The sequence below is a fragment of the Pimephales promelas genome, chromosome 20 (genome assembly GCF_988280905.1).
Source record: "Pimephales promelas chromosome 20, fPimPro1.hap1.1, whole genome shotgun sequence".
In the NCBI taxonomy this organism is placed as follows: domain Eukaryota; kingdom Metazoa; phylum Chordata; class Actinopteri; order Cypriniformes; family Leuciscidae; genus Pimephales; species Pimephales promelas.
Window position 1 is genome coordinate 8,347,781 of NC_142788.1, and position 13,353 is coordinate 8,361,133.

The 13,353-nt window shown below is 39.2% G+C and overlaps 1 protein-coding gene across 1 annotated transcript in view; it reads right to left on the minus strand.

Annotated features, from left to right (window-relative positions):
* The window catches only part of hdac7a (histone deacetylase 7a), a 116,490-nt gene extending 104,319 nt beyond the window's left edge, over nt 1-12,171 (minus strand). Inside the window, exon 1 of the mRNA XM_039664012.2 lies at nt 11,851-12,171. Within this exon, the coding sequence (XP_039519946.2) occupies nt 11,851-11,869 (19 nt within the window). The 5' untranslated portion in view covers nt 11,870-12,171. The remainder of the gene's footprint in view (nt 1-11,850) is intronic.
* Nucleotides 12,172-13,353: the final 1,182 nt, after the last annotated feature.

The following is a 13,353-nucleotide window of genomic DNA, read 5'->3' on the forward strand; positions in this document are numbered from 1 at the left end:
GAACACAATCGGGCTATACTGTTGTGGTATCGTTGCAAATATGAACTAACCACCGATTCTTCACATGCTCGTTCCTGGTAAGTGAAAACAAAGTGGCTGAACTATCTTTGCATTGTAGAACACAGCGTCTTCTCGACATGATGCTATGATGAAGTATTTGAATGTGTAGACTTCAAGTTACACTTCCGTCTGCGCACGCAGTAACTGGGCGCGGCCAATGACCTCTCTACGTCACGACGAACCAGCTAATGACTCGTTTCAAAAACAATTCATTTCATAGACTCAGAGTCGACTCTCACTTTTGAAAGACAATAACTTTATATATGGTGCACTTTCAGATATAAATCTTTGCAGGATATTTTCATTCCCTTAGAGCTATATTCCACACCATATGAACAGTCATTTTCAAAAATCCATGATAAGGGCTCTTTAATTGTGTTAAATGAATGAACACTGTTGCTGGGTTAATAAAGTGCTAAAACAGTTTGAATGTCACTGTGTGGCTGCTTTTCTCCCCTAATGATCCTCAAACAAGCTGTTATCACATGATAATCCTTTAACTCAAATACTGAAGCTAATGAGTACAGTTACACAACGTAGTGTACACTTACACACATGCACTTATCAGTGACGCACAGGTCACTGCACTGGGTTTCTGCTGCTGGAAATGATGGTTAACAGTCTTACTCGCTCACTTTAAATAAACAATAATGCACAATGCATAAAAAACAGCAGGAAGATGAGGTGAGAAGAGCGACATATGAAGTATTTCCATGCTCTCTTTCCAGTGTTTTGGGGTATGTGGGTAAGTGTGGGCAGCTCAAAGCGTACCGGTGCAGTGCTGAGAGTTCAGTTACTGCTGCTGGAAACCGTTTCACATGAGAAGATCACCCAGAGACCCCCTGCACATCAATACAGCAGTCTTTACTCAATTACAGCATGGAAAAAAAGCATAGTGGGGACGGGCGAGGGGCTTTCAAGAAAAATACGCTCAAACTGTCCAACCAAAATGCTCACAATAATGCACTACAATGGAAGTCTGAGGGGAAAGTCCTTCCAGAGGGTTTAAAAACTTATTTAAAATGCATTAAAGCAAATTTTGTTAAAGTGCTTATATTACACTTTTCACAAAAATGTGTAACTTGAGCAGTAAAGTTGTCTAAATCAGTGTTTCTCAGTGTTTCTTTGAGTTTGCAGTCAAACGACATTTTTTTTTCTGCAACGGGACTTTTATTTTGAAAGACGTGGGTGGGATTTCAAATTCTGTCCATTTAACTATGAAATAATAATAATTAAAAAAAAAAATCAACATCGTTTTGGCGCCGTTTAACATCTCCGCGTGATTTGATCATCTCCGCTTTTATACCCGTTACAGCAACAAATAATCATGGACATCTGAAGGTATGTTAAAAGACAGTTGTGTACCGAAATCTGTATCATCTCTAATCAATCTGTGTTTCAAAAGCGTAAAGACGTCATTAAAACAGTCACGTATTATTACATTCAGCTCAGAAAAAAACGTGTCCATAAGTGACCATTAACTCCTTTAGTCAGCTAGAAAAATGAATTTTAGAGAGGAGCGTTTTGCTAAATATATGCACCATTTTACATAGCCCATTAATGTTAATGTCCTTTATATAGCCTAGTTGCATGTTTGAATAGCTAAATCTGTCAAGTTGACAGCCACCATTTAAATGTTTATATTTCAAAAAATCGTGAATTATATTTTTCAAATTGTTTTATTTTACAAGTGTTTGAATAATTAGTCATTTTAACCTTCAATAAGCTATAGACTCCCATGTAGCCTATAGTTAACAGCATTAGTTGAGAGATGTTTTTCCGTGAGAAAAATTGCCATGTACTGTATAGCTGATACAAAATAATCGAAATCAAATTGAATCTGGATCGAATGGCAAGCTTGTGAAGTACATGTTGTCTACTGAGTTTAATGTTGAAGTTTTTATTATATTATGTTTTTAATATTTGATATATTTTTATATCATACATTGTTATATTTTTTAAATATTACAAACATCACTGAACCCACCTGTATCTGCATTAGTTTACAACAACACTCATTTTTATGGGTTAAATCAGTTAGAAATAGCTCTTTACAATGAAGATTGTTTGCTGGGTTGATCAGATTGTAAAATAAATAAATAAATAAAAAAATCATAGTAATGGATTAAAAATGAAAGTCTAGGGAATTGCATCAATGCACCAAACAACGTTGAAATACACTCACTTTGGACATTATAACTAAAAGACTTTACACTCAATAATACTTGCACTTAACATTATTGAACCCTGGACATTTCTATAACTGCCAGAAATTGCTTGAGGAAGTAAAGAAGTATTATTTCTTTCATTGATGTAGCTTCTTTAATTCCCTAAAATCATCTCTAGACAGATTTACAGAAAGCTTTGAGACCGATATAAATATAGGAACCTCTACAGTAGGTTAGAATGAGGAACTCCACAAAAAGACCAAATTCAGGGAAACGACAGTGATTTTCTTAAATAAAGTGTGGTAACTGGATTTACAGCAAAACGAGCCCATAATTCATTGGAATATGAAAACACACTGAAAGACGACACAGGTATAATTCACTTTTCGCCCTAATAAAACTGGTCAAATAAAAGCAAGTATGATGGAAAAAAATTGCCACCATAAACACATTCATATGGTTGTATGAGGCACAGAATTTCCTGAGTGGAAACTGTAATGAGATTTCAGTTTGCAGAGCGATATGGACGGCGAAAGAGCTCAAACCGACTCTGGGTAATTCCCAGCAAGCTTTGAGGTGGACGTGATGTACCGCCACTGACAACATTTGGCATCATTCGACAGCGGGCCCACCTTTTTCAACAACAACAATCCTGAAAAGGTGGGTGGAAGAGGTGGAAAGCAGTGCTAAAAATAAACCCGGGCTGTGTCTCTACTCGTCTTCGCTCTTCGTCCTCTCTCGCTAACGTTCACCCGTTCCTCTCAGTGGTTAGACTGTGTGAAGTCGTCCCTGTCGTATTTCACTACTGAAATCTGTCACACCCAGGAAAACACCAAGCTTGAATTCATTAGTCAAGCTCAACAAACAACAAAAGATCAGTCAAAGCCAAAGGTCACCCTTAAGCCCTGTATGTGAAACCAGGACATTAGTTTATTTTAGTACTAAATGGCTTGAAAATGTTGCCTTAGCAGCCAGCTTCAATTATTATTATTAAAGTTCAGTTTATTTTAAGTAATGAACACATTTTCTTATTGTTTTAGTTTCAGTTACTGATATTACCCCCTCTAAAAATTAAAAATTCACTTTCACTTTGTAAGTCACTTTGGATAAATGGAATGTATAACAGAATTTGTTGCTGGATATAGATGATTTTTAATTAGAGAATAACTGTGTTTAGAACTTAACAGCTTTCTATGATGGCCCTGACAGTAAAAACTTTGTGTTTTAACTGTAATCTTTATTTTTTATTTTAAAAGTTAAGTGACACATTTGACTTCCGTTGAGTGAAACAGAACTGAGAGCATATTGACGTATTATAATTTCAGCACATATTACTTTTCAGGAAATGGAATAAGAAAACACTGTATTTAAAATAATTAAACACGTTGTCAGTGTAAGTTTATTTAATGTCATAATGGGCAGACACTTGCATGTGATGTGACATTATATTATTAACATTTTACAGAAAATCAAGTTTTTACCAGCAAATTTTGAACATAGAGTCGGATATAGGCTATGTGTTTTGTCCGTCATTAGAACGGCCACATCTGAGGCAGTAACATTACGTTTTCATCAACTTAGAGGTTCTAAAGTGTTTTTCCCAGTGGCTTGCGTATTTTTTTAATTGTTTTCAATTGGAGCGCTGTGTTTGTAAAATGTCATGAGTGTAACGAGGTGCTGAGCATCTATTTTTCATATTTTTCTATTCTATTCTATTTTCTATTCTATTCTATTCTTCCATTTTTCATAGAATCTATTTTTCTATGAGTGCTCTGCATTTTTACTGGTCGTCGAGAGTTGAAGAATGTCCAACTTTGGGTAAAACCAAAGTCCCTTCACTCATTTCACCAGTCATTTCAGTCGGCGGCCATCTTTGAAACGCCTCTCGGGCAACAAGTGCAGATCCTGTCTCTTGAATGGGGAAACATAAAATTCTCCAGAACTGTTCGCCAAGCTTACGACTAAATATCATATTTGAAATCACCAATGAAATTGAACAACTGTCTCATAAATTTAGTTTCTAAACGCTCAAATCATGACAGAAAACAGTATTTTTCAGGCTGGATCAAGCTAATGCTAATGCGCAGTGGAAGCGCATCTGACTGTTTCTATGGGAACCGGAGCTTATAACGGCCGCAGTGGCACAACGAATTTACCAATCGGTGATTGGCTCTTATTTAAAGGTGGGACTTATTGAAAACAATACGAGTGACGAGTCTTGTGTAATTCTAGTCTTAGGCTGTGTTAGCACAGTTTACTTGATTTCGCAGATAATTTGATTCATAATAAAAATGTATTTTTCATCCATTTTGTTCGGTTATTCTGCTGGTTGATGTCGTTGTACAGAAAAAATGTTGTGACAGTTGGTCGGTGTGGTATTAGCCACGCCCCTCCTCCACTGTGATTGGACGGCTGGGTAAAAAGTACAGTGAAGAGCGCTGCGTTTTATCCAAAGTTTTAATTTTTTTCAACCCTCGGCGACCTGTGAAAAACACCAGATGCTTCAGCGTGAAAAAAACGCTCAGCGCCTCGTTACGCTCAAAAAACACAGCGCTCCCATTAAAAACAATTGAAAACATATGCCAGGCACGTGGAAAACCGCCTTGGTGGACACACTGCCTTAGGGTAAAACGCAGCACAACTGACACTTTTTATCCAGCCGTCCAATCAGGAGGGAAGAGGGGCGGGACAGATACCGCATCGACCAACTGTCACATTCTGCTTTTATTACGTAAACGGACGATACCAACAAGAAGCATAATCGATAATTGACTTGATGACAAATGCTAAGACACTCTACTCCACTCTTAAAGGGGTAGTTCACCCAAAAATGAAGTCATTAATTACTCACCCCCATGCTGTTCCAACCCCGTAAGACCTTCGTTCATCTTCGGAACACAAATAAAGATATTTTTGATTGAATCTGAGAGCTGTATCACTCTTCCATTGGCTTCCTAAGGGACTGACTCTTGACGGCCCATAAAGTCATTAAAGAAAATGTTTAAATGTTCCATGTGCCTACAGCGGCTCAATTATAAGTTTATCAAGCGACGAGACTACTTTTTGTGCGAAAAAACATAAATAACGGCTTTATTCGACTATTCCATTACTTCCTTATTGGCGCATGCGCGAGAACTGAGACGAGGACGTTCTCCTTCGTCTACTTCTTGTCACCAGCTGCTCACCGCTTAGGAGTTTTACCGCCCCCTACCATATAAGATGATAATAAGGCACACTGTCGTTTTTTGAGAAGATTAAAGGCTTTTAAGTGCACCTTGTAGTGCGGAAAATACGCTAATTGAAAAGTGCATGTACAGCGCGCATCTTCCTCTGCTTGTAAACAGAAAGTTTTGCACTTCCAGCTATATCAGCACATCATCTTATACGGTAGGGGGCGGTAATACTCCTAAGCGGTGAGCAGCCGGTAACAAGTCGAAGGAGATCGTCCTCGTCTCAGTTCTCGCGCATGCGCCAATAAGGAAGTAATGGAATAGTCAAATAAAGCCGTTATTTATGTTTTTTTTTCGCACAAAAAGTAGTCTCGTCGCTTGATAAACTTATAATTGAGCCGCTGTAGGCACATGGAACATTTAAACATTTTCTTTAATGACTTTATGGGCCGTCAAGAGCCAGTCCCTTAGGAAGCCAATGGAAGAGTGATACAGCTCTCAGATTCAATCAAAAATATCTTTATTTGTGTTCCGAAGACGAACGAAGGTCTTACGGGGTTGGAACAGCATGGGGGTGAGTAATTAATGACTTAATTTTCATTTTTGGGTGAACTAACCCTTTAAAATACATATCACATAGTCTTTAAATGTATAGTGTTTCTTGAGTAAAGAAAATGCTGTACTTATTTAAATAACCAGTTCTTTATTTACCCTTGCATTTCAAACAAACGTGGGACGTTCCAAACTGTGACTGCTTAAGGAGCCAATGGAGTTATGACGATAAGTCACAAACTCTTTTAAAAACTTTTCATTGGTGAAATATTTCACAGATAGACGTAAATGGTGACAAATAATGAAATATGAAAATAAAAGATGAAATATAAAGGTTTCCGCCCCACAGTGAAGATATGGAGCTAATAAAACTATTTACCACCAGGTATGTGAAAGCTTTTCATACGTTTAAAAAAAGTATGTCAGGGGACTTTCAGTCCAGTATTGAAAGTTTTACAACATGAAAATACTCTTATGATGTCTTTACACATGAGGATGCAGAAGAAATAGAGACGTGCAGTTGAATGTAGATTGACCAACATGGAAAACAGCGGTCAAGATGTGACACAATGGAAACCTCGATGGCTTTACACGTCAGTTTCAGTCGTTTTTTTGTGCGAGACAGTGATGAAACCCCGAAGACCCTTGAAGTGCATGAGTAAGGCAAGAGAGTTCCTGTCATACTCTGAGTCACATCCAGGAATGCATGAATGTAGACCTCCAACACAGAGATCAGTGATAAACAATAACAGCTAAACACATGGACAGGTCAGAAATGAATACTAGTGGCCCAGAAGAAGGCAGGTGATAGTCTAGAGGTCCAAACCTAAAGCATTCAATTTGTTCACTTCCTTTATTTTCCAGCCAGTGACCCTGATGCAAAAGTCCTCACAGTTCTATTAAAAAAAATGTCATTTGTTTAGTATTTATAAAAAAGTATTCAAATTTTTTTATTAACCCCAAACAAACCTGTGTTTGAAAGTTACAAAACTGTTGGTGCAACAAATGCATGTTTAGCTGCAAACATGAATCAGCTACAGTAAGGACTTCACTGGAAATAAAAAATTAATAACTGGCCATTCTATGTGTTTTTCCAGGAAATGTTGGGACTGCCATCAGCAGGTTTTCCCCTACTTTAATAGACATTTGTTTAGCGACTGATAAGGAAGCGCACAACATAATAACCTCCTCTACTTGAGAGATAGCGAGCGAGATGATGTTGACAACCGAGATGTTTACTGGACAAGCTTGTTTGCGCTTATGAGAAACGTAATTGCTTCTGAGATCTAGATGATACATAGTTTCAAATGCTTCCCCAAAATATCCTTAGAATTTAACATATCAAGTATACAACTCAAGTACAGTGGTTTGGCTTTATTGACTCATTTGGTGAAGAATCTGATGAGAAATTATTCACATTCATATTAATTCGCCAATTAGTAATACCCTTAATCAGCTCTACCAAACATGGATGTTTTCCCTCTAAGAAACGAACATTGTTATTATGTTTTGATTGATACTTTGAAGCTACTTTGATGCAATCTATATTTGTGAAAAGCACTATATAGACCATTTTGCAAGATGTAAACAACACTGGTCCAGAAGCACTTCCTGTTTCAGTTTTTTAACACTACATAAAAGCTGGGATAAAATACAACCAACAGAAATTATACAACTGAATCAAAAAGTTAAACAAACATCTGTACATGTGTAATAAAGAAAACGGTTACAAACTGAAACAGGAAGTGTTTCTGGACCAGTGTTGTTTACGTCTTGCAAAATGGTCTATAAATATACTTGACTTGATATTCATGTTAAGTTTTGTTTAGATATCTTGGGAAATTAAGAGAAATACATACATAACATAACATAAATACATTGATATACAATGTATATACAACTCTATGCTACTCTAATGCATCACAAAAGGTCACCAGGTCACTGCCGACACATAATTATTTAGCATATACTTCCTGTGGTGACCATATATTCTGAAAAATAAAATGGAAACATACTCCTAATTCTCAACAGGAAACTAATCGAAGGCAAACCACCACATACTTGACACGTATTTCATGTAAACGGAGTGTCTGATTTTGTGGTTTGAAAGCATAACACATGCAAGAGGCTTTTCCATCCACTTATTATAGACACTTCCTATTTATTCAATACACTGAAGTCACCAGAGGAGGGCATCAAACACATGACCACATCTGAGAGGAACCTTTGCTGCGACTCTATAAACAAAGTACTCATGTGGATAATCCCAAAATTGTTGAGGACAAAAATAGTTTTCTCATATCCTGCTCAGTATGGAGCTGCACTATCATGCCATGCATGGAAGATATTTTTCCACGTCTCAAGCAGCTTGTGTAAGTGATTACAGCTGATGGATTCCAAGCGCTCTTAAAAAGTCACACACTTTTCTCTGCCACCTACTGATGCCTTTCCATTCCACATAAATGGCTTCATGAAATAAAATCCTATCTGACATTGCAAGAAAATAGTATCAGTCCTCTTCAAGACTCTTCAAATATTTGTTTATAGGATCATGCAGGCAGGATCTTCTGGGCTGTTAACTCTGATGGTGTGGACATGTGGCGTGTCTGGGAATGGAGAGGTTTAAAGATCAATCTTTGTCTGAAGGGATGTGCAGTGAGGCGACCCCTTCACCCCTCTTGACCGCAGACCTCTGGGAGAACATGTTGCTGAGTGCTGCTTTGAGATCAGATTTCCTGTCACACATTTCCAGGGTTGACCATATTAATTAGTGCTCTTGCCAAAGCAAGCATCTGTAAAACCCACCTAGACCCCCTAGCAACCACTAAGAACACACTAACAACCACTTAGCAACATTCTAGAAACCCTAGTCACCCTAGTGACCACTTAAGAATACACTGGAAACAGATTAGCAACACCCACCTAGAACCCCTAGCAACCACTTAGCAACACCCTAAAGCCACCAAAAACACTCTAACAACCACTTATCACACCATAGAAAACACCAGATAGAAATACCCTTGCAACCACTTAAAAATGCACTAGCAACCACTTGGCAATACCCAACCACTTGGCAAAACTTAAGCATCCAACTAGAAAACATGGCACCCACTCTTAACTTCATAGCAACTAGTTATTGATGCCTTAACAACCACCCATAAACACTGTTTAACCACCCAGAACATTCTAGCAACCTCCATGAACACTTAAGCAAACGTCTAAAACAGCTGAACAGCTAGTTACTAACTGCTTAGCAACACTCCATCAACCACTTAGAAAACCCTAGCAACTCTTAACAATGCCTTAGCAACCCCGAACACCCTACCACCCATTTGAAACAACAAAGTAACCACCCAGGAAACCACAGAAAATATTTCGCAACACCTTAGTATCCAAACAGAGCACCTAGCAAACATCCAGAAAAGCAAAGTAACCATTTATCAAGAGCTTAGCATCACTCAGAAATGCCCTAACAACCACTTAGCAATGTCGCAACAACCCAGAACCCCTAGCGACATCTTAACATCCTGAAAAACCACTTGATGTCCTGACAACCCCTAAGCAACAACCTAACAACACAGAAAGCCTGGCAACCTCTTAACACCATGACAATCACTTAGCAATGTCCTGACAACCCCTAAGCAACAACCGAACAACAACCCAGAATGCTTAGCAACCTCGCATCACCCTGACAACCACTTAGCAACACACTATAAACCATCCTAAACACCCAAACAACCCCTTAGCAACAACTAAAAAAAACACTTAGAATACTCTAGCCACTACTTAGCAACCCACCAGCACTCACACAGAATACCTTAAAAATCATCGTTTATTATTGTTTGCACAAACCGGTAGTCCCACCCTCAAACTTATCTGCCTCTGAGTTTTCTGATTGGCTAATGTGTATGTCAGATACTTTTTTGCTGTTTACAGAATACAGTATCTGTCAGGAAGTGGGAACATTTTATGGAAGGTATTCCTAAATAAATAGTTTGGAGCCACTTTATAGATTTAAAAGTAACCCGCCATGAACATATAAGCTAAATGTATCTTTGATAGGTCAATAAAAGGGGCAATATCAATTTGCAGCATGTGGAGGTCCAGATGGACTGGCAGTTGCCAACAGCTGGATGATCCGAGGGCAGCCCTCAAGAGTACAGTGATATTCCCAGTGGATGAGAGGATGGATACAGGACAAGTCAGTGGCTGAACAGAGAGTGACTCTTCCTGCTCAGGACAGGAAAAGCTACCGCTCCACAGTCTTATCACTAATGGCACAGGCGCTCCTGAGAGACAGGGGTGCAGCAGAGAGCGGATAATGAGAGGAAGAAGGTTTTAAATCCCTGTGTAAATGAATACCCCTCAATGGGAATCTCTGGCCTCTCGAGAGACAGACTGGACAAAGAGAAAACCTGACTTGAGTTTCATATTAGTTCAAAAGCTACTGGCTATCTCACAATTGAGGCCAGTGCTTAGTCTTCGGGGCTGATGGCATGTTCTTCATTGACTACTTCAGCAAATTAATAAAACGGCAGTATGAATAACCAGAGCTTCTCTCTTTAAAGTTCAAAACTAAATACTTCAACATATTACATGTTTACTTCCCGATTTTGATGTTAAAATGGGCATATCACTTGACAAAAGCGAGCAGCCATGAGATTTTGGGGAAACCGACGTCTACATCAGTCTGTGGGATTAATGCATCACAAGGCTGGCCACAAGGCCACTTCCTCATGGATGTGAGAAGAGGGCATTTCCTCTCAAGTCTCCGACATTAGCCTTGCCTTGTCCACAAAACTATCAAATCCTTGAGACAACTCTCAATTAACCCATCTTTCAGTTTCAGAGAAGTCTGTGACAAGGTAAAACTACTGTGGCAAATGTTGACTATTCAATCACTCATTCCAGTTTAGTTCCATTTTGGTAGAAACCCTGGCCAAACAGCCTAGAATACCTTTTTAAAGTTAGACTTCAGAAAACTTCTACTGGTGTTAAAGAAACCAAAAACCAACACACCCATCTGAAGAACCTATAATGACCCTTACAGTCAACTTAAGGACCCTTGAGAAATAATCCTTGATAAGAACAAACTAAGAAAGAAGCTTTGTTTTTAAGAGTCTACAAGGCAGCAGACATCTAATCTTATTCCACCCACCCAGAACATCATCCCTTCCCATCACTTCTTCCCCCCTTTCCTCTTCCCGAATGCAAAACCATGTGGTCCATCATGCAATCAAGTCCAAGCCCTTTAAAATCTCCAGAGAATTGCCTTGCCTAACATTTAGAAACATCTCTCGTTTTCCGTTTTCCAAGACGTCGGATCGTTATTTGCCCTAGACTGACACAGATGCACATATGCCGCCTGACTCACTTTGACTCCGGGTGGGTCTGTTTCCAATTTTCGCACCCCTCCACCCATAAAAAGAGAAGTTACCTCCAAAAACAACAAAACAAGTGAAGAAAACAACTTGCACACCGCTAAAAGTTCCCCTCCCTATAAGATGCACGCACACACACACACATCGAGCATATGAACAAAAAGCCACTCTCCCTGAGACTCCGAAACTCTTATCAGCGCTTTCCTTCCCCTCTGCGTTAGAGCGTGGGAGCGCGGAGCCGGAGCTCGGAGGAGAAAACCTGCACCCGCAAACAACACGAGGAAGCCAGTAATCCGAGTTGAGGCACTCCGAAAGATCCCAGGGAGCGGGGGAAGAAGAAGCCTGAGAAACCCTGACAGGAAAGGCTTGCACGGGACTGAGGTGTCACAAAACTTGGCGAAACTTGGGGGGAAAGTTCTAGAGACCTGAGGCGAGCTCTTGATGGAGGCTTCCTGTCAAATTAAACGGCAGCTGAAGATAAAGAGAAAGAGAGAGGGAAATCTTAAACCAGACACTTACCAGCAAGTCGAGAGTACATGCAGTGTGAAGGGCTCTACAGTGTCTCTATGTCCATAATCAAAAAGCCTCTGAGAGGGTCTCACGGTGTCCAACCAGCGCAGCCAGTGTCCACAACAAAAGACATGAAGGAGCGAACGTGGGAGGGCAGGAATATCAGCGGTCTTAGTGAAACTGCCTCTTTCTGTTTCCTCTGTTCATTCAGATTGAGCCTACGCTAGTTGGCAATTGCGGGAACAACTCGTTTCAGGATTCCCCAAATGTCTGAAGCTGCAAGCGGTGGAAGAAAAGGAGAGGAAAGAGAGAGTGTGTATGTGTGTGTGTGTTTGGTGCTGAAGGGAGGGCTGGGGGGGTTTGGGGAGGTGGGAGGGACGCACTCTAAGGAGGCCGGGGCCATCTATGCCAGACAATAGCAGGAAAATGAACATCAGACGCTAAAAAGCAACAGTGCGATTATTCGAAAGTACTAATAACAATAATAAGCAATGAAATAACAACAGAACAAATGTTGTTTTATACTTGTTTTGGAAGATTTACGAATTGAAACCCCTTTTAGCATTAAAGGAAAAAAAAAATACATTAAAACCCCCCCAAAAGAATTAATTAAAAAAATATTTTTCCAAAGAAAATAATTTACAGTTGAAGCTCTGATTTCTCATTCATAATTGTGACCGGTGACTGTGACCGGAGAGCTGCAGTGGAAGGGAAAGTTTCCTAATGACTTAAATTTCAGCACCATTTCACTTCAGAAGACTTAGAAAAGTAAAGTGCCTCTCACACGACCCAAACTTGCATCATTATGAAATTTTATTGGCAAAATTTTGGTCAAGCCTGAGGAAGGTCGATTGAGAGAAACCTTAATACATTTTGTAAAGATGCACATTTATTTCAGTTTATATTTATGTTTAGATGAAAATCCCCCTTTGGTGAAAATGAAGCTTTTAATGTAGTTTATATGTCTATGCAGCTTTAAAACAAACCATCTAAATAAGTCAACGCCATTGATGAGTATTTTCTCCTTTAACCTGCTGGGAACCAAAGACAGTGTTACACTGGGATAATTTTGGATTGTTGAATTTACGCTCACAGTTACTGTACATGAACGTGATGCAAATTGCCATTTAGTCCAACAAAATGCTTGTACAGCACAAATTTTGATCAGTTCATGTTGGTTAGATTTAGTGGACTGTGAAATATTTTACCAACGAAGAATGTGCATCTCTGTCTGTTCATTTTGTATGTGCGTGTTTCTGTACACACACAATGACAATAAAAGCTAACTTCCCTGTAATGAGGTCTTTGGGTCAGAGCATTACACTACAAAAGACGTCATTATAAAGTGGTCTGATTGCACACACATCGAGACGGATTTCACCACTCTTAATTTAATTTCTGTGTGAATACATTGGGACTCAACTGATCCTTTCACAGAGATGGAAAGGAAAAAGTGCATGATTGGAGAATTGTACTGAAATGTAAAGTTAATATGGAAAAGTTCTGCCATAT